The 22,039-nt window shown below is 42.5% G+C and overlaps 1 protein-coding gene across 1 annotated transcript; it reads right to left on the bottom strand.

Moving 5' to 3' along the window:
- Positions 1–3,943: 3,943 nt before the first annotated feature.
- PCARE (photoreceptor cilium actin regulator) lies at positions 3,944–15,123 on the bottom strand. The gene is given in 5 exon segments (XM_010393519.4): positions 3,944–6,620; positions 11,085–11,478; positions 11,481–11,744; positions 11,747–12,079; positions 12,082–15,123. Coding segments are annotated over 5 exon segments (3,843 nt in total). The 5' UTR covers positions 14,804–15,123; the 3' UTR covers positions 3,944–6,490.
- Between the last annotated feature and the right edge of the window lie 6,916 nt (positions 15,124–22,039).

Raw genomic sequence — 22,039 nt, 5'->3', positions numbered from 1 at the left:
TGTCCTTTGGGGATTCCTCTGGAGACAAAATTAGGCACCTGCTCCCTCCTGCAATATTCTCTTAGATCTTTCTAAAATATCCTAGAAAAGGCAGTGAAACTTCATGTCTGCTTGCACACCCACTGTTTGAATAGGGGCATTTTTGTCTCTCCGCTAAGTCATTGCTCTTGCACACCAGAAACAGGAACACCAACAAACAGGAAGGATGCATGATCCTCCTGCTGGTGCCTCAGAATACTGGTAAGTGCAGATCTGGGTAGCTGGGTATTGGCTCAGTTTTGTGCAAGTTTAGGAGGAAAAGAAAATCTAAATCTAAGATAAGAAGTTTAGGATAATTGGATCCATTGGCCCCTGTGCTAGCTTTCTGCGTACTTTTTGCAGGATTGGCTTCTCATCCCCAAATGAGTGACTGGGAAGTAGTCACCCCCAGAGCTGTTGCTTTGTACTTCTGGAGAACATCAGCCTCCCAGGAATTATCATCCAAAGAGTAGAGAAACTCACACAAGTCCTAGTCTCCTTTTTGCTGCAAAAAGTCTAAGTTAAACCTATCAAAGGACTCTTAAAATCATTCAGAATTTATTTAAGAGGCTTTAGGAGTTATTAAGTTTATTTGATGAGCACTTTTCTATTTTTACTGGTTTGTAAACAGCCTCTGAAAAGGTCACAACAGTCTTCATTGTGTGTTGGGAGAAGACAGGTTGCAGAGCCACTGATCAGTCCAGGGAAACTGGGAATACACCAAGCATCTAAATGCCCACTGCGGTCCTTTGCTGTGGTGTTTGCAGTGGCTGTTCTTCTGTGGAAAAGCTTAATCCTGTTATTTGGCTGTCAAGGGAACTCTGTGGGGCTTAAAATGGGACATCGAATACTTGCCTGGGATAGCAGAGCTCAGAGGAGCAGTGCATACTTTCTTCTTCTCTTGGCAGGATAAATAGTTCTGAAGTACTGAGTTTTTCAACATGAAGAGCATAGTATTGCTTGTGGGTTTTTTAAAATTGTCAGTGGTATATTCTAGGTTATTTCTTTGTTTTGCACCTTAGAGGGTTTTGGTATTTTTTGTATTTCTTTTTTTTGCACCCTATTTCAAGCTGATGATATGTTATTTGGACTAATAGAAATTTGTCTAAGACTCGTAATTAGGTAACTACTTACCAGGAGTCTTTTGTAACTAGATGCTCAACTGCAGAGCACTGTGGTAGCAGGGTGCACCCTGATGCTCCGTTTCCTGGCTTACCCACGTGAGACACTGTGCTATGAGAACCTACTTGTAATCCAGGTCCCTTACAATAGTTAACTTGTGCATGTATATGCATGTGTTTTCCCTGAAATATAAAAATGAAAGGATCTGCAGGGGTATCTGGTTATTGATGAAACCTTGGCTGTTCAAAAAGATCCAAAAGATGCATTGCCTTGTGCCCTGGTTGTCCACAGTAACTATATTTGCTAGCAAAGAGACACAAAGCTTCAAAGAGGAGTAAAACATTCCAAAACTAAGGCCATTGTATTGCACTGGCAGGTTTAATTTCCAGTTTGGATGTAAGAGATATTAGACTTCTTCTAATTATAAGAGGGGGTAAGGCTGCAATGAAATTGCCCCATAAGGTTGACAGGGTCACACTTAAAAGGCAAGCAGCTGGTAAATTTGTTGGTTTAGATTTTAACTGCAGAGTCATCTCTGCCTTGCCACGTGTCTGCTGGAATGCTGGAAGGTTTTGTTCACAGCTTTATAGCTGCTGCTCTGCGAAGGACAGTCTTTGTTAGCATCCTCTGGCTTTGACTTCACTCATATCCTAAGGAGCCAGTGGTTCAGTGGTATTAATAAATGAAGGGCAGCCTGTTGCATTGAACGCTTTCAGTTTCTCTTCAATTTCTATACAATCAATTAATCTGTGCCTTGAGGAAAACTTTACTAAAGCAGGAGGGATAGATACGGAGTAAGATAGGCTTATCACCCCTTTTTCCTTCGAAATAACCTTGCTAAAGGGTGTGGTCTATACAGTCTAACTTCAGACATTCTCACACTATTACTTAATGCAATCGCAGAGTTGTATGTTAGTAAAGAAAGAGAAAAGAATAAAGGAAGAGATGTAAGAGGCCAGATTTTGAAAATCAGAATGTCACTGAGAGGAGAACAATTAGGGGCTGTGAGGGCTGTAGGTAATTTAGTGCTAGAAGTGGTGGAACAGAATAGTCCAGGGTGGGTACAGGTGAGATGAATGGAAATGGGATCAGAAGGATAGCGTGGTCCTGGGCCTTGATCACCTTGTTCTGCTGAGCATCTACTGTCTCTATCTGCACATGTTTTCATTTGACATTAACATTTTCATTATTTATCCAAAAAGGGCTGTGGGCAAGAAATGCAAACTTGGGATCTTTGCCCCCAGTCTTCAGATGATCCAGTATACAGTTGTGAGTTTGTATTAACCTTCACCTTTACCCGAGGGCAGCGTGGAAGTGAGCCCCTAATCCGTACTGCAGGTGCTATGGATCTTGCCCATAGGATCTTGCCCAGGAAGATCAAAATCTCAGTTTGAAGTTCATACCTGCAAAATGCATCTCCACATGCTGTAGTCATGATAGCACTGAGTACATTTGATGTGGAAGAATTAATGATTTGCTAATCTAGCAGGTTTTCTCTTCAGGAGATAATGGCAGTTCTTTACTGATGAGACATGACAGTAAAAACAGGTTATTTTATCTCTGTGTTATGGTTTCTTTCCTTCCTGTAGCAAAGGAGATATCTTCTCATAATATTTCTCTTAATGGTAAAACTTTATAAACGGTTATGGAATGCCTTGAATGTTAAGAGGTGTTAAGAGGTGCAGCATTAACACTGCAATATGATGAATTTATTGATAACCTGCATAGCATTCTCAGCCATGTTGCTAATCACAGAATATTCTGAAATGACAGGGACACACAGGGATCATCGAGCCCAGCTCCTGGCCTTGCACAGAACACCCCAAGAGTCACACCATGTACCTGAGAGCGCTGTCCAAACACTTCTTGAACTCTGTCAGGCTGGTGCTGTGATCACTGCCCTGGAGAGCTGTTCCAGTGCCCAACCACCCTCTGGGTGAAGAACATTTTCCTAATACCCAAACTAAACCTCTCCTGACACAACTTAAGGCCATTCCCTTGGGTCCTGTCACTGGTCACACAGAGCAGAGATCAGTGCCTGCCCCTCTGCTTCCCCTCACGAGGAAGTTGTAACTGCAAAGAGGTCTCCCCTCAGTCTCCTCCAGGCTGAGGTAGTTCTTGAAGTCAAAAAAAAAGGAACTGGAGTGTGTGTAGTGCCCTAGTGTTCTAGTCATCTTCAGATGCCAAGGGAATGAAATGACACGCCCCTTAAAGGTTTGAGATTTGAGCAGTGTCACTGGAAACAAGGACAGCTGCCAACTTGTTAAAGGTCTGCAGATTAAGTGCAGCACAGAGCTGTCGGCTGCTCTTTCCACAGCTATGAAGCCCTGGCTGGAAACCTGATCCTGCTTCACTCTGTGCTCGATCCCTCTGCAATCTGACTCCACTGCAGCGAGTGCACTCTGATTTTAACCCTTAGGACCAAGCTACTGCCCCCTGAGTTAGCTGTGATTTTACACAGGAGCTCTACTGAACTGAGTACAAGACTGCCAGGTAGTTCAGGCTTAAATCAGGGCAGGGGTGGAAGCACAGCTGACCTATGCTCTGGTCTGTCAGTGCCCAGGCTGGATCTTGTAGCCTAAAAAAAGATGTATTTGCTGAATGGAAATGCAGCCTAAGTTAATTGATGTACCAGCAAAACACAAAACAAGACAAGCTTGTGCTGGGGTGGGGGAAGAGGAAGCAAATGGACTTTTTATAGTTCAGGGCACTAGTTAGTACACTAAGGGAGGCATCAATAATATAACATTGGGCTAAGATTGAAACTGGTTGCATACAGAATACGGGAGATCAAACTCATACCTTGTATATAAAACCTCTGTTTTATTTACATCAGTAAAAAATAAATGTTAAAATTGAGCCTGGTCTTATAAAACAACTGTATTCCAGAAATGTTGTATTTGTGAAAAATGGAACTGTTGACAAAAAAGCCTGTTAAAAAATTAATTTTTTTTAAAAAGTGGTGAGGCGAACTATCATTTCCTGCATACTAGAGTTACTCTCAATTTCATGCTTGCAGTACAAATTGAAGGTAAACACATTTTTTGCAAGAGTCCTGTACATTAACTGGACTAAAGAGAATCTCTTAACTACATGTAATCATGAGTTCATGTTACAAACTTGCAGAACACTCCTCCAGAAGCTGTGTCCTGTGTAGAATGAGCAGTTTGCTGCAGCATCCTTTGGGCAGCACCAGAATCCTTCAACAGCTACAGTCTTTAGGTGGGATTGTGTTTGCAAGGAACCTCCTGATGACCACAGCCTCAGTCAGAGCCGGGAGAGATGAAGTGCTGGGATGCCAGGTCATGCACACGTCTTCAGGGGAGCCTGGTTTTGGGGAAAGAGGCTTTGGCTGACTCCATGTCCAGAGAGCACACGTGGGAGGAGGTTTCCAGCTTGACTGCTGAAGTGAGGTGTTGCCCCATGTGCTGCTCTAGCAGAATCTGCTGCTTGAGGGATGTAAATAAATACCTTCTCTTATTCCCCATCATGAGTGCTGGGAAATTTCAGCATGAAGCCATAAAGATATGAACTGATTGTAGTAGCTGAGGAGGAGAAGCTGTCCTCCCACTCTGCTCTGTTTTCCTCTGCAAAGCTGCGTTTAGGCATGCAAAGTGCCAGTGTCCTGCTGTCGTGTTTCTGGTTTGCTTCTTTCTGGGGGGTTACTGCCAGCAGAACAAACCAACCCAAAATGCATGTAAAAATGCATTTGTATTCTTAGGAGGAGGAGAACTGCACTTCTGATGAGGGGGAAGACTCACTTGTGGAGTTTACACTGCTGGCAAGCTTTGCAGTATCTCCCTGGTGATTTGCCAGCTTGATAGGGGATGGTGTGTCTGCCTGTATGATTACATGGTGGATTGGCTGATGTCTGTATGGGTATGGCTGCTTGGCCTCCTTAAGCTCACAAACCCCATACCATCCAAAGTATCTATTCACTGTCAGTTGCTTCTCTATATTCAAACCCCCACTTTAAACATAACAATTAAGGTTTCCCTGGGTCTGTGGTGCAAAATGGCACTGTACTTGGTGAAAGATAGTTGTGGTTAAGGCACAGGACTAAAACTCAGGAGTTCAGTATCCAGAGGGTAACCCTGGTACTGGAGAAGATGAAGATCTGCTCCCCCGTGAAGGTGGGCAGGAAGGGTAAAAATTCTGTGTGAAGGTGAAATTCCCAGACACCACCTTGATGAAAACAGTAGGAAAAACTTAAACTATTCCTAATGAAGTATGATACAAATTTTTTTTTAAGGGATCTTATTCTGTACTAAAGTTGTAGATGAAAACATGTCAAATGAAACTAAAACTACATTAATTAAAAATTGCATCTTAACCATGATGATATATTAGTTAGGAGTGAAAGATCCAGTAATTTTTGAGATTGCATTCCAGTGAATGCTATAAAAGCTTAGGATTAATTGACGATAAATAACTTGTGTTTTTATTAACAAGAATCTGTCTAGAATCTCCAGTGAAATTACAATAAATACCCTCAAATGGCATAAATCAGAAAAAAAAATAAAACTTTTTCAGGGAGAATAAGATTCTCTATGGTGGCATTTTTTCTTTTACAAAAAAAAAGAAAAAGAAACCCAAACAAAACCCCCAAATGTGTCCTTAGATGCCTTGTGATTTATAGTGTTGTTTGATCGGGCTATTGCAAAACGGCTCTAATCAGGATTAAGCCTTGTACCCTGGAAACTAGAGGTGATAAGATTATCTGGTAATCAAAGGTGATTTAGAAGATCAAAGCTTTTTTGAGGGAGTTAGATCCCTAATTTTTTTCTTTCAAAAGGGGTTGCTTTGTTTTAACTTGTGTATGACATTATTCCCTCCCTGCATGTTGATAAACACCTAGGGTGAAGATGTGGCTTTGCTGAAGCCATGGATGTTTAATGCAGTAACACTCAATTGGTTCAGGGTTTCACCTCCCTCCTGGAAAAGTCACAACAGTCCTTTTTACACAGACTGTGATGCCTACTGAATAGATAACATCCTGAATAATGATAATTTGTGTTGGTTTTTAAACTCTTATCTAAACTGGGGAAAAAAGGACTTGGCTGTAGGTCCTGTCTTCATCAACCAAATTTGCCTCAGGCTCACCCAGCTACAAAGTGCTTCTTTTGCTCCATGTAGATCTCTGAGTAAAACCATGGAATGAAAGGAGGAGCAGCTGGCTGGTATTTCATTAGACTGTTGAGCCCAGTTTGGGGTTTTTGATGCAATGCCATCATATAGTCTCCTTGCAAGAGAAGATGGAGCCACGTTTTGGAGGCTTGGGTAAGGCTGTTTCCTCCCTCTGGGGCCTCTGGCCTTGCTCATGCCTCTGCCTCTGGGGGTGCTTCTGCTGTCAGTCCCTCTGCAGCCCCTGGCCCACGACGTAGAGCTTGGGGTGGGAAGCAGATCTGTTGGACTCTTTGGTTTCAGCAATGCCAGAGCTGTTCCAAGAGTCACCTGCTTTTCTAGGGCTCCTCTCCAAGCTGCAGAAGGAAAGATGCTTAAGTTAAGAGGCTAATGAACCGTGACTTTTTAAAACAGCACTGATTAGACCATGTTAACCCACAAAGTGCAAATGCTGCACGATACCCTGGCATTCCCCATCTCCTCCAGAATACACACTCTTTATGTGCACCACAATCCAGATTGTACTCTTGTCATGCCAAATGCACTGTACCCCTCCCAAACCTCGCTTGGGAAGAAAACATTTTGTATGTTTAACAGGGGATCAGTGTGAGACTGGGTTCCCTTGCAGATAAGGGCAGATTTGGGTGAAAAGTCTTGTTTCAGACTCCTGAAGGAAAGGAAAGGTCTTACCTCCGACGTGCATCTCCTTAGCCTGGTTACAGTGACTTCTGAGCATGCCAGCATGACTGTGGGAGGGGAATTCTGGTATTATAAATCTGCTACTCTCACTCTGGTGACAGGAACACTGAGACACAGAAAGTGTAAATGATGTTCCTGAGGTTGCTGTGGCACTCCCTACGGGTACGGGGACTTTATGTATCAAGACTGATCATAGCACTGGATCTAGTAATGAATATCTCACACCCTTTGCCTTCCTGCTGAAGTGTGTGAAGTGTGCCCTGTGTTGCTGCAGCTAATTCATGTGCCTGAAGCTCAACATGGGGATGTATTTCAGAGCTATCTGGGAATCATTACTGTATTTTAAGTATATAGACTGCTAAACTGAATGAGCTTTCAACTACAGACAAGCTGTTATATTCCTACTTTTAACTGCTAGGACTTTAATGATTTGAACTGCTAAATGAAGAGATTTGTGATACTTGTCCAGGCATGAAACTAATCCAGATTCAAATATCCCCCAGTTGCAGAGGGGCTCATTTCGGCTACTTGCTTTGAGCCTGATTCAGTCAACCCAATCCATTCTCAAGCCCTCATTGAACAGTATCTTAAAGATAATAGCATTCAATCTTCTCCCTCTGCTCTACCTCTTGGGAGAGGAGCAGTGTCAATGAAACAGTATTTTGTTAAAGTGTGTATCCAGAAAATGTGTTACAGATTAGCAGAATTTCTATGAGCAGAGCAATTGTACATTTTGTGCCTCACTGAGATGCCAGTAATTGCTGATTGCTGTCAAATGACCAAGGTTAGAAACCAGCAAAGTTATCTCAGTCTATCCAACCACAGGCTGTTCAAATAGGAACCAGTTGTACTGACTTGAGAACTGAAGTTCTTGTCAGGTACCCTAAGAGTAAATGCAGAAGCTCCAGCTCCAGCCCTGGTTAGGGCTAATAATGTTTTAAGTCCTGATACTCCTTACAACATGGGATGGGCAGAAGACATGCTTGGAAAAAGAGTGGGTTTTGCCTTCTAGGACAGCAATGAGTGTGCAGGAGACACAGGAATCTGCACACAATGCTGACGTTTAATGCTCATCTATGCCAGCTGGCAAAATAAGATGGAAGTTGCCTCTTTTTTGTGTGTGTGTTTCTGCTAAAAGGGGGTGTGTGGGAGAGGCAACTCAGCTGCCTCCTTTTGCTTGTACAAGCTTTTGCCAGATTATCTTGGGCAACCTACTTCTCAGCAAATGGATGTTTTAATTTGGTATGGGAAAAGTGGGGAGATATATATTTTATATCCCTGAGCTTGTGAGCATGGGAGAAACAGGATAATTCACTGGTCTTCAAAATGTTTTACCTATAAAAGATTGATGCTATCTCAGGTTTGACTCTGTGTCCTCTCCCTTCTACTAATGAAGCTGCTAGTAACACAGAAAAATAACATAGGAAAACACCACACAGATCAAAAAAAAGGCATTGTTATAACTAGAAAGAAGAGGTAAAGCAAGGGAAGGAATGAAGGAAAGGAGACTGACAGCTGTGTGGTAATGGCTTGTGAATTTGAGACCACATGCAAGCCAACCTTGCTAGAATGAGGAGGTTTAGGTTTAGGTTTAGACATTTTGAGATGTTCCTCTGTCAGCTGGGTGAATTACAAAGCAAAGAAAGTCCTGGCTGTTTAACGAACTTGGAGGAGAAAGATGATCAGAAGGTGGTGGTTTGTCCACTAAGACACCTGCTAAAAGAGCAGGGCTCAGCTTCTGCACAGGGGGATGTGGTGCTTACAGCTGTGGCAACCACCCCAGTCCTCAGCAGGAGGAGAGGACCTGCAGTGATGTGAAGAGCTGTCAGAGCTTTTGCCATGTGCCACTCCCAAAATGGTCCTTCTCAGCCGATCAGCACATTGGCTGTGATATTCATTTTAGGCCATTCAATGCAAGGTCCGTAAAATTTACTCCAGGCAGCTTATTTGGGGTGTAAGAGAACACACAGTTGTGCATTGCATCTTAAATCAGTGTGTGGGGTAATTAATGGCCTAAATTTCCCTTTTGCTTATGTTGATATAAATTTGGCATAACTGACTAGTATTACTGTTGATGTTCATTGGGGTAAATGATAAGCTGAATTTGGCTCAGGATATATTTCGTTCTTCCAAAATACTTGTAGATCATAACACTAGGATATATGACTTTTTCATGAAAGGGATGATTTTATTTAGAGTGAGTTTCTTTTATATTACTCACTATATGCTGACAGAGTATGATAGAAAGATAATACACCCCATTGCAGTATAAATTAGCTAGCAATTTATAACAGACTGATTTTAAAATGCATCCATAAAACTGCCAGGGCTTTTGTCTTGCAAGGTTTTACTTAAAACCTCTTTTGAAAACATTTTTTTTCTGCTGGCAGGCACCAGAGTAGACAAAGCTGACTTCACACAGTACATAAAAACAACAGAAAACCCAGCAACACAGTACAGGAATTTTAGGAAATATTCAAATGTCAGACTGCAATGCAATGTTAGAACCAGGAATGCAAAATGGTTTGCATTTTCCAGTGTTTTTTACATGTTTTGTTCAGCACATTCCTCTACTGTCAGCGTGGGATACTCAGTCCTTGTTCTGTCTTTGGGGAGGGAATGCCTGGACATCTGTCTTCAGTGCCCATGACTGTCCCTGTGCTGACAGTGCACTGAGTGCAATTTCATCCTGTTGGGGTTGATCTTTCAATCCCTATCCCTCCTCATGGGAATGAGTCATGTGACTGCAGCTCTTCTGGGGCAAGAGCAAAAATACTGCTCACGTGTGGAAAGGTTACCGGAGAAGCTTAAAGCTTAACTGACTTACACATCCTAAGAGTTTAAGAAACTAGAATAACAACACTGTACTTCCAGGCTGTTACACATCTTTGAGTATTCCCAAATACCCACTTCTATTTCCTGGCTGGTTTTATGATTTTTTTTTTTTTAGGTGATGGACAAAATTTAAAGCTAAGCCCATTTTTTTAATAACAGGCCACCAATCTTTGCAGACATGGAATTGGCGTGTGTTTGATGCTTTGATTTATTTTTCAGAGCAATGAATCTCCAGTAGCCATGGGATGCTTTTCCACTTTGAAAATTGGGCTTGGGCTGTGGACCCATCAGAGTTGAAATCAGCACCCACGTCTGAAAGTGTGCACAAGAAGCTCATAATTCCAGCCTATAATTATGTCCACACAGATCCTTCACATTATCTGTCTCTCATTCTTGCCAGCTGACTTGAAACATTCTCCCACAGCTTTCAGCTGAACAGTTTATACTGGATTTGAGGCTGATGATAGAACAACACCGCTTTTCTTGGCTCAAGCCTATCTTCTCATGAATATTTATATTTATAACCTGAGGGCTACTTCAGAGCTTTTAAGAATTGAATGTGGAAGCCCTTTGCCCCCACACAGATGAGGGGAGTTCTGTGCCATGAAACCAGCACTGAATTTTCCCTGAGCTGCCTGTCACAGCTTATGTGTAAGGGTAGGGCTTGAGCAAGCCATGGAGAGTTAACTCTTCCCTTCATTCAGACTGGTAGTCTACTGAAATCTGAGGCAAGAAAATAGAACAGATTATTTCAGTTGGAAAGGATGGTCATAGAGTGCTATCTTCGCCCAGCCATGTCTTCTAAACAGGAACAGGGCTCCTTTCTGGGAAACCTCTTAACAACGCTGAATTCCCATCAGAAGTTTAGAAAGCCAACATAGTGCTGTAGGTCTGTGGATACAAAAATGCTGCTAGCAAGGATTTTCTTGCTATTTTTTAAGTCTATGAGAGACTTTTCTCTCTCACAGAGATAGTAGCAGAGTTCTGTAAACAATGAAACACCTGCAACCTTGAAAAGTCTTGTTTATAGTACAGTAGAAAAATATTTTGACAATGGATGTTTTAGGATTTTAGCCAATCACCCCCAAGGGGTGGCTGATCCTTATCCAATTAGACTATGAAAAAAAAGTCTATAAAAGAGTTTGTAAAATAATTAAAGAAATCAATCTTGCTGCACAGTTCCTGCCTGCTGGATCTTCTCTCCTCCTCCCTATGGCTGCAGGACATGGTGATATACCCTAGGGCATTTTAATATAGGTTCACTTTTCTGGCATGAAGTTTCTTACCTTGCTTGGTTAAGTGCAGGTTCGCTGCTGGCTGTTAGAGGAGCTGGAAGATGAAGCTGGACCCCTGGTCGGCGGTCAGAGAAACTTCTCCTTACGAACGGCTGAGCATTGGTGGTGCTCAGGGACGGCTTTCTGGTCCGGTCTGCGGGCTGCCGGAATAGCAGACTGCTCTTTTGGGGATGTGATGCAGCTTCAGGCTGGCTGGTCACCTCAGGAGTGCATGTGGTGGGTACCAGTGGAGGTCTGGCTTCAAATAAGGAAGAGGTGGCTGGGCAAAATATGGAACGGACATTGCTGCCCCTCTTGGAGGAGGAGAGCTGGTGCTCATCCCCAGCATCCAGCCCAGCTCTTGGCCCCTTGTAGGAGTGAGATGGGGAGGCTGGTGGGGAGGGGTGGTGGGGAATGGAGCATGGGAGCCTGCCAGCCGCTGTGCTGTTGGTGAGCTTTGCTTGTGCCCCACAGGAGGGCTGAGTGGTTTTCGCTGTGGTGGTGGTGAGGGCAGCTTCTTCTGCAAGGGTGGGCTGGGCACCCTGGGGCTAGAGGGGGGACTGGGTTTCCTCTGCATGGTGGGTGAGCTCGGTTGCATGTTGCTAAAAGCCTGCAGAGAGTGTCTGTGATGTGCTGGGGGTCTGAAAAGCTGTTTCTCAGTTGGTGAAGAAGAGGAGTTCTTGTTGGGGAGACCCTCCTGGCAAACGGTGAGCCTTTTTCATTGCTCCGGAGTGAATCAGGAGAGCCGTGCTTCTGGCATGGCACGGAAGTCGCCGGTGGATTGGGCCCCTTGCTCTCTGAGCTGTTGCTGTGTGGGTTTGAAACCCCACTGGGATTTTGAAGAGGAATAATTTTATGAGTTTGCTTGTATAAATCCGCAGCCTCTTTCCTCTGGGTTGCTAATATCTCCTCCTGGCTAGGGATGTGCACGTTGGTAGGGTTCAGCTCCAGGGAGTACCTCTGCAGTTTCTCATCCCCTGCTCTGCCATTCCTTAGATCTTTATTAGTGCCGCACTGGGGCCACTGATATTTTTACTTGGCAATAAGTCAATGGACTGAAGGGAGGCTTTCATTTTTGGGGAAACTTGTGATCTCTTAGCAGCATGCAATTCTGGTTTGGTGGTCTTTTTGACATCTTCTGAAGAGTTTCCTTCTATTCTTGCAGTTTCTTCAGGCTCTGATAAATTCTCGGAAGAAGTGTCCATTAACATTTCAGGTGGTGGTGGTGGCAGGTTCTCAGTGTCTTCATCAGTCTCTTCCTTTGTGTCCTTCTTGCTTAATTCTGCAGGTGGTGCAGGAAGAAAGGCATTTGGAAAGCTAGAAGAAACATCATTGGTGTTTGTGTCTTCTACTGGTGAAATACGATGCTTAAGATTTAAAGGTGCCAGGCCTCTCTGAAAGGGAATGGTGGGTGGGATGACTGGAAGTCCAAATTTTCTGATGCACTTTATTGGTCCTAAGGATCTTAGAGGTGTGGCTTTTGCAAGATCATCAGTAGGACTGAAGGTTTCAATAAGTTTTTTGACAGACTGCCGGGGGGTACAGCTGCTGCCACTGAGCATTTGTACTCCAGGAGGCTCATTTTCTTTGTCTCCTGATGTCTCCTGGGTAGGCACAGTAGCTCTTACAGGCTTCCTGCCTCTCTTTTCATTCAGTGGACAGGCAGGATTTTGATCAGATGTGAACAAAGGGACTTTATCCTGGTTAGGTAGGATGCTGAAATTTTTTGAGAGGCCTGCCTTCAGTTTGCGGGAGGACCTAGATGTGATTTGCTCATCCTGTAAATAAGGTGCTGTTCTTGATTTCCAAAGCTCCAGGTTGTTAACTATATCCTTTCCATACAACATTTCCAGCCTTTTGCTGAGCTCCTTTTGAGTCCTCTGAAGCTCTAGGAGAGTTGGGTCCTCTGCCTGGCTTCTGAGGGACTCCTCTGACCGGGACCGTCGTTGTTTCCCAAATGTTCTCTGTCTGCCTGTTGCCGTACTGGGCCTTTTTGCTACGACTGCTCTTCCACTCTCATCCTCTACCCATTCTTTACGCCTGGATTTAGCTGGGACGAACTTGATTTTTTCACTGATGGCATCTTTCATCTTCAAAATGATTTCTTCTGTATCTACATTCTCTGTCCTCTTGATGGACTGCCTTTGCACATTATCAGTGAGTGCAGGTGAAGACAGGGACCTCCTTGGCAGAGCATCCTTCCCCATTTCTGATAAACTTGTGTTGTCATCATCTTCCCCCAGTGTGCTCTCTTCTTCATCATCATCATCCTCCTCATCCTCATCAGAAGGAAAATCTGCTGATTCACAGATTTTGAAATGTTCACCTTCCTGAGTAGAATCGGAGGAGTTGTAGGAACAGCTTTTGCTCAAGCCTGCATATTGGGGCATGGCAGAAGTGCCTTCCGGTACTCCACCCTGACAAGAAGTCGCTTCCCTATTTTGCAGGGATGAATGAAATTTGTCTTTAAAATGCCTTCCAAGTGCAGAGCCATGGGATGCAGCTGTGCCCACTGACGCCGTCCCACCATTCACACGCTCCGCTGTTCTGGCATGCTTTTGGGATGGATGTCCGTGTGCACAGGAATCACTTGGTTGTCCTCCATGCTGGCTAACAGCACTGAACTCTCTGAGGGATTCATTGTCCACACCAATGCCACTGTCCTCAGAACACAGAGTCCTGTCATCACTGTGGGACTGAGAGAGTCCCACAGTTGAGGCTTCAAGCAGCTTTACCGTCCGCAGCAGGTGCTCATCAAAGCTTTGCTTTGCTTTCAGTTTGCCTTCCAAGTTGCTCACAGCAGACTGCAGGTAGCTGCATGTCTCCTGCAGGGCATTGGAGGTGAGGGAGGCCAGCATCCCACTCACCAGCTGCATTTTGTTGACCGTGTACTGCAGCAGTTGTTGCAGAAGGTCAGGGTGCTCCTTCAAATCGTCTTTTTCTGCTGGCCATGCCAGATTCCCACCTACATCTTTGAGAAGATTTTCTCCGTCATTGGCAATTTCTTCCAAGAGCTGGTTGATTTCATCGAAGCGAAGCACAAGGAAGCTGATCATCTGCTGTAGGAAGAGCTGAGTTTGGGTGGCCTGGTTGGCCATGTGCAGAATAGTTTCATACTTGGAGAGGTTGGGATTTAAGTAGGCGTACGCACTCTGGTGAGCCTTGACAAGCAGTTCTGGGAAGTCAACCTTCTTCTCTGTCTCGCATGGGGCCAGAATGGACTTTTCTTTACTTTTGTTAGGTTGACCTTGCTTTGCCAGCTTATGGGTTTTTTTCTTCTTTTCTTTCTTTGGGATTTGCTTTGTGTTGCTTTCATTCATGTCATCCCAGACAAATGCCAATGCTTCTGATTTGCAGGAGGTTTGCTTTCTGATCTCTATGGACTCAGTGATGTGCTTTTGAGACTCAATCAGTTCAGACATAACAACTTCAGCATCTGTAGCTGTCCTCTCAATTTTCTTGTCTTCCCTGGAAATATGGGAATCTGAATGAGCCTTGGAAGATAACTGCAAATTATCATTTTTGTCCTGCTCTGACAGTCTATCCTCCTCTTCTTCCAGGTAATCCTTCCTCTGGATCCCATATTCATCAATTTTGTAGCAAGATGAACTTTTAACCAGCAGAGGGATTCCTTTATCTCTTGAATCAATCGGCAAAACACTTTTGGGTTTATTCAAAGCCTTAAGACCACTTCTTGCAGCAGTCTCACTGTGAGAAGGTGTGCAGCCCATCCTTTCTTCGTCTTTATTTTCAATTAAAAATCCAGAAGAACTAGGGAAAAAACAAGTAAAAACGAAACTCACTGTGTCTTCCTGAGCTGCAGACTGGCCTGTTTATCAGGAGTTTTCCATCATGATCCCAGTTTTGTTGTCAGTTTTCTTTGCTGTGTGCCTTGAAATCCCATGTGTTTATTGCATAGGATCCACTCTTGAAGTTGTGCCCTGTCCCATAGTACAGTACACTTGGGTTTTCTTCTTCGATTCAAAAAAAGGAGTGTGAGAGCTTGGCTGGATTTAGAGCTAATGGATTAGGAGCACTTGTGTACCTCACTTCTGCCTTGACAGATGTCCTCTGCAAATAAGATTTTAAGCTCATTAGGGTAAGCAGGCTCCAGCCAGTCAGCACCAGTGTTGTATTTATAAAGGCAGATTCTTTTTCTGTGCTGTATAGGGGGGCAGAAGGACTTGGTACCTGTCCCTCCTTTTTTCCCTTGTTGCAAAAACATAACATACAATTGAATGCAGAGATCCAAAGGAAGAGACTGTGCTTTGAAGCCTTTTTGAAGGGAAACTATTTGAACATGGCATGTAAACATCATTAGATACTCCTTAACTAAGAGAAAGGTGACCTTGACCATGGATGCACCCGCTGGAGAGTAAAAGACAGGAAATCAAATGGGTCAGAAATGCCTGTTAAGACTTTTGCCTTGAGAGTCTTCAAAATTTTCCCCTACTTGCAAGTGACAAGCTGTTTACTTTTTCCTTCTAAGACTTCCAAACAAGATTTCGGGGTTTTTTTCCTTTCTCTCAGGTGATCATTCTTGAAATTTTTTTTTTTTTTCCTTTGTAGATAGCTTCCCAACCTGAAAACCCTAACTGCACAACAACAGTATTTGAATTAAGTAATTAAGTAAAATATGTTTTGCATATCTTGTTAAGATGTCATCTGAATCTAGTGGATCCAAACTGTATATTTTCAAATTAAAATAAAAATTAAATGAAAATTCATTTTTTTCCTTGGTCTGAGTGTCTTGGGATAAAATTTGAACTCACAAAACTGACTTGCTTACCTTTATTTCTTTTTCATCAGCCAGGGCTTAGTTCTCTTTAAATGCAAGGCTTTATGAGCTAAAACTCTAAGAAATAAATTAGTAAATTAAAAATATAGACCAGAATCTGAAAAAAGGAAAGGAAGGGAAGGGAAGGGAAGGGAAGGGAAGGGAAGGGAAGGGAAGGGAAGGGAAGGGAAGGGAAGGGAAGGGAAGGGAAGGGAAGGGAAGGGAAAATAAAAACCTTTTGTTTGAATCACTTCTAAGGTCAGGATGCTATAATACTACTCTGAAAGAGAAACTAGAGAAGCCAAAGTAGGAATTGGATGAGGCAGAAGATCCTTGTCTCTTACAAGTATTTGTTTGTGAAGGGTGGCATGTGGATGATGGTATAATAGCAACCACCCCCAACCCCCTTCTTCACTTCTCTGACTGGCCTAAATGGATTTGTTTTTTAATTTCCAGACTCAGCTTTTCTGCTGAAGGTGGCCCTTCCTCATTTTGCAGGGGTCACAGACAACAGTGGCCAACTCTAACACTGACTGGAAGTCTACAGCTTCTCTCTAGCAATTTCCACCTCGTGGTCATGGGTACCTTATCCAGTTCCCAGAAATCTTTACATGCTGCCAAGCCTATGAAACATTCTCAGATTTTAAGTAACTGCTTTCATGATTAATTCCTCCGGGCTGGACTGCAATAGTTGAATATCTGCATGGGAAGTTGTTATTCTCTGTAGCCCTGTTGTACAAATCTCTGTATCTTTCCAGCAGAGGCAGCAAAATTACCTTGTTTTACAGGGAAGAAGGCACTACAGTGATTCTCAGGAGGATTTTTAAAACTCTGTGTGCTTTCTCTGAAGTAGTTTTTCAGGAACACATACATTGCACTTAATATACATGATGACATAGTCATTTCCCTCAAGGCTTTTCTGGGAAGCATCAGGTATTTACCTCCTGACTCTGCTTCTTGCCAGTCATTTAGCTCAGGCTCTGGTTGCTTCTGTGTCTCACCGCAATGTTTTCTACAGAACAGTCTCAACACTTTTTGTATTCCCTTTCGGGCATGTGTCTAATGTGCTCAAAGTGGAGAAGTGGAGCAGATTTAGGCAGCTGCTTCATCCTGGTGATGCTAATGGTCAGGGTGCTGAAGCCCTCCACAGTTAGTCTAGGAAAATGCAGGAGAACAAGCGAGTAGCCTTAATGCCTCTCTTCTGCTCACAGTGTGACTTGAGAGACATTTCTGTGTAGCTGCTTAATATTTGTGCTGTGAAATCTCTGGTGTCTTTTTTTCAAAAAAGCAGCTCCAACAGCTCCATTGTTTGCATTGGGAATTTTGACAATTAAGTCCTTGTGAGCTGGTGGTTATATTTAGGAAGTTCTTTTTCTTCCCTTTGCCTTTGATCAGTCATGTTACTTTTGTTTGGATTTTTTTCTAGTTATTTTCACACCATGCATTAACATCTTACAGGAAATAAATGCATGGTTAAAAAAAAAGCAAAATCCTGGTTTATGATTATTTATTATGCAGTCATTTATTAGTTTAACTATTAATAGTAAACCAATACTCATTTTATTATTTATTTATTACTAAATCAAGATCCAGGCTCATAGAAAATGTGTTTTAACAAGGAATCTGTTTTATCCTAACTTTCATTGCTGTCTGCATGTATATGCAATATGACTATGTAATGTTGCATCAGATTTATTAGCTTCTGTGAGACAGCAGGATCTCTGATGTGCCTGGTTCCAAACACTTATGTAGCTGCATTTTTCTCATCAATATTCTTGTTACTAAGTAGTTATATATTGCTTTGCACTTCTGAGGCACTTCAGAAAAACCCCAATGCTTTACCTCATGAAAAATTATAAGGAAAATACTTTATCTCATGATCATACAACAAAAGAGAGGATAAAATAGGTAATGCACATAAATGATTATACCAAGTCTTAAAAATCTAAGGTTTGTGTTTGTGGATAAGATCTCACTGAGGAATTATGGAGAACTTGAGTGATAACAATTTTAAAGAGATACTTTACTCTCAAAGAAATGTGCTTTTTTCTTCTTTTGTGTGAGCAAATTGAATATAACCATGGAGCTGTTCATATTGTTGGCCTAGATAGCATTAAGTAAATAAGAAATAGTTGCTTTTTATTTCAGCTTCTCCTGCAGACCTGACACTAGTTTGGGATAGGGAGTAGGTTCTCTCCTTTCTGTAATCCCTAGCAGAGATACACATGAAGCTTCATTTTGTTTCCCCTGTGGAAACCTATTGACAATGGTAAAGAATAAGAGTATCATGGTTTGAAGGCAATGTAGTTGCAAAGAATTAAATAGAACCAGTGAGTCTATACAGAGCCTTTGTTAGTGGTGATGATGCAAGTGAAAGACAAAATTCATCTTGATTCTGGGCCAGTGATAAACTTCTCAGAACTGGCTGCTTTCTTTTTCTTCCTTTTCCTTTTCCTTTTCCTTTTCCTTTTTCTTTTTCCTTTTCCTTTTCCTTTTCCTTTTCCTTTTTCTTTTCCTTTTCCTTTTTCTTTTTCTTTTTCTTTTTCTTTTTCTTTTCCTTTTCCTTTTCCTTTTCCTTTTTCTTTTTCTTTTCCTTTTTCTTTTTCTTTTTCTTTTTCTTTTCTTTTTCTTTTTCTTTTTCTTTTTCTTTTTCTTTTTCTTTTTCTTTTTCTTTTTCTTTTTCTTTTTCTTTTTCTTTTTTTCTTTTTTTTTTCTTTTTTTTCTTTTTTTTCTTTTTCTTTCTTTTTCTTTTTCTTTCTTTTTCTTTTTCTTTCTCTTTCTCTTTTTCTTTTTCTTTTCTTTCTTCTTCTTTTTTTAAATTTTATTTCTAACTTCTGAGTAAAGTGGTTCACTCTGATTGCATGAGGTAATAAATGAGACCTCAATGCTATCAAAAATCTGTTTTGCAAAAACATCTGGTTTTTTTTTCAACAGCAGCAGGACAAGAAAAAAAAAGATGTTGAAAACAGCTAGGAAACTGGTTTCCCTCTCCAGCAAAAATACTTTATAAAGGAATAATGAAGGAAGAAATATAAGTAGAAAACTAAAGAGATTAATTTTGGGGGGTTTGCCCGCACAGGGCTGTTGGTACACGCAGGTGACCCAAAGGAGTCAAGAAAAACTGTATGACTGGTGTCAGCAGTAGTTTTGTGAGATATCTTTACATTTGTCTGTTATTTTTGGGAAGTGTGTTCTGGTCAGTTAGTCATAGTTTCTCTTTGCTAGGCATTCCATCGGTGTTTTGACGCTTGCTATCTGCCCCAGCCAATACATTCACTGCTGGTTTCAGTGGGTGAGACAGTGACTGCCAAAAGACAAGAGCTGGGACAAAGAACCATGTGAAACAGCATTAAGTTTTAAGTATAGATTTCCAGAGTTATGCAAATCTAGGCAATTAAAAGGAGAGGGTTCCACTGGCCTTGGCAACAGTTACATTGCTTTGCATGAATGAAAGGTTTGTGGTTGTGGAGCAATTTCAAGGCAAGCGAGTTCCTTTCAGGTGAGGGACTGGGAATTTAACTGGCAGACAGTGGCTTCAGCACTTTCTAATGGAAGCTGGTAGTATTGAGTTTTGATCTAGAAGTGAGGTCCAGTAATTTGTATTCCTGAAAAATATCCCAGGATGCTACAGAAAAGCTTGCAGCTATTTAGTCTTATGCCTTTTCCAGTTCCCGATGGGTTCCCTCATCGAAAGTGTCTCAGGCTTTCCCCGAAAACTGAGATAAACACAGCATTGCTCCTGGCTTTCTCTCAGAGAGTGTCTCTAAGCACAGAGTGTGTGCACTGATAGCTGTGTGAAACCACCTCAGACCCATTGGCAGCCTGGAGCGTGGCAGCTGCTGCCCAGCAGTGGGGGGTTGGTATGTGGAGCAAGCATTTTCCCTGGAGATGAGACAGTCTCCTTTCACTGCCTGGGCACTGAGGAGAGAGTGGCTCTGGATGATGTGCCAGGCTCGAGGCTGTGGGTCTGGAAGCCTTTTTTGTAGGAGAGAAACAAGTGGGTACAAACTTCCTTGTTTCACACCCCGCTCTGAGGGTGTCTCCTGGAGTATCCATTGTTTTTGAGCACACCTGACCTTGCTATGTGAGCACTCTCACTGTCAGAACCTCCCTGCTGCCATGAGCTTTGCTTTAGAGTGGCTCTATTTGAAGCTGCAGTGTCTTCCCAAGCCATTTTAATGACTGCTTTCCTCTGATACATAAATCTGTGGAGATGAAGGAACTGGTTAGTAATGCTCTATTTCTGCCCAAAGAAGAAACAAGAAATGAAATAATATTTCAGTTGAAACAGGCTTGTGGCTCACAAGCATTGTTTCCCCATCTTCCTCCTGAGGTGGTCAGAGCTGGTGCAGCCCATTGTTTTGCGTTCTCCAGGTGTTCAGTAGCTTTGCTGCCCATGGCAGCACGAAATGAGTCAGACAGGATAGGCTGAACAGACTTTTTATTTTCACTCACATCCTGGCTTGTAGGAGTGGCTGACAAAGATAATGTGCTAAGGTACAGAAAGTGGTTTAAATATGTACTCTTTTAAAATTTCCATTGCAGGGCCCAGAGGTGGAAGTCCAGACAGGCAGGGGTTTTGTCAGGCAGTGACATCCAGTCTCCCCTGCAGTTGCAGCGCTAAGTCACAGGACTCACTCTGAGCTAAAATGTTTGGGGATCTGCCATTGCTGGTCTGATCAGAAGGATGTTCTAGAACCTGAGATGCTTTGTTAGGTCCTTGCTTTCATTTTCCAGCATAAAAATATTCACACGCAGTTTTGTCCTCATATTCAACCCCACCTTTGAATTCACACCCCATTTTCCATGGTTTATGGCAGATGGCAACTATATCCTCTGTGTCAGCTTTCATTCTGCTGCATTAAACAAGCCATGCTCTGGTAACCTCCTAAAATAGACTGTTCTTTTCCTTGGCTGTGCTAACAAACCCTCTCTAGACAGTAGCTTAGCTGCTGCTCACTGAAGAAAAGTGCTCACACCCACATGTGATTCCTCAAGGAAATGGCCAGACCTGCTGGCATCAACACTTCACTTCCCTGCTACAACTCTCCAGTTACACATCCTAAGATAAGTGTTTGATTTTTGTGCCATTACTTCATTTTGGTAATGATGTTTGTCTTGCATCATTCGGTTCCTCTGTCACTTCCATGCAATGATCCCATACCTCACTCTTACCAGTTCATTCCTTTCTAACAGCGATTCTTTCCTTTTTGCTTTTTTTTAATCTCATCAGTTTGCTGGGGTTTTTTTGTTTTGTTTTGGTTTTTTCCAAAAAAACATTAAAGGAAAATATGAAACAAAGATTAGTTCCAAGGATGATATCCCAGGATGTCATCAGTAATGTCCCTCAGCTCAGTACTTTGAATTCAGTTCTACCTAACACTGTTTCCCCTGTGCTTGTGCTTTACCTTCATTGAAGTTCTCCTAAATTCTAGTCTTCTCCAGAACTGCTAATAATTTCCATTCCAGACTCTTCACTAAAGTCTGTTATTCAGTATCAGCAATAAAACATTTCCTTTGCCCAGAGCACCAAGCATCTCAAAAAAGGCAAACACTGACTGCCAGTACAAAGCTCACATTTGATCTTGCTTACATGCTTGTCTTTATAAAAAGAGTTTGAACCTAAGTAGCCTTGAGGTGAAAATGGCAGGCCTGCGTTTTCCTGGAACACATTTTTTCTTTGCCTTTTCCGAGGTGTGGAACATTTCTATGAAGTGGAAGAATCGTCCTAGCTCTTTTGTAGTCATCTGGTATCACATTTACTCTCACAACTGCAATTCCATCCTTTCCTTTTTTCTGTTTTCAAGTCTCTGGAAATGGAGAGAAATTGTAACTCCTGACCTTTCCAGCACTTCATTTGAGATAATTTCCACTTGCCATTCCTATTACTTGTCCTGCCCCCACCCCTTTTAATATTATCACTGGAAAAGCAACACCAAAAACCTGATCGTAAACATCAGCTATGTTTACTAAATAGTCACCCACGTAGAGCAGAAAAATACAGCAGGACTTGGCTGAGGTTTTATCCAGGTCAAATTCCCCTCGGGCAGCCTGGGCTGGGTTTACCACCGCAGGCGTTTCCTGGAGACTGCCAATCTTTGGATTTAGATCCTCATTAGATTTTATGGCATGGGATGAGCACCCTTTGAAAACCCTTCTTGGGAGCTGCTCCTTTCCTTCCTCCACCCGG

This window comes from Corvus cornix, chromosome 3 (assembly GCF_000738735.6).
Source record: "Corvus cornix cornix isolate S_Up_H32 chromosome 3, ASM73873v5, whole genome shotgun sequence".
Taxonomy (NCBI): Eukaryota; Metazoa; Chordata; class Aves; order Passeriformes; family Corvidae; genus Corvus; species Corvus cornix.
Note: the sequence above shows the minus strand (reverse complement) of the source record. Positions and strands in the feature narration are given on the sequence as shown.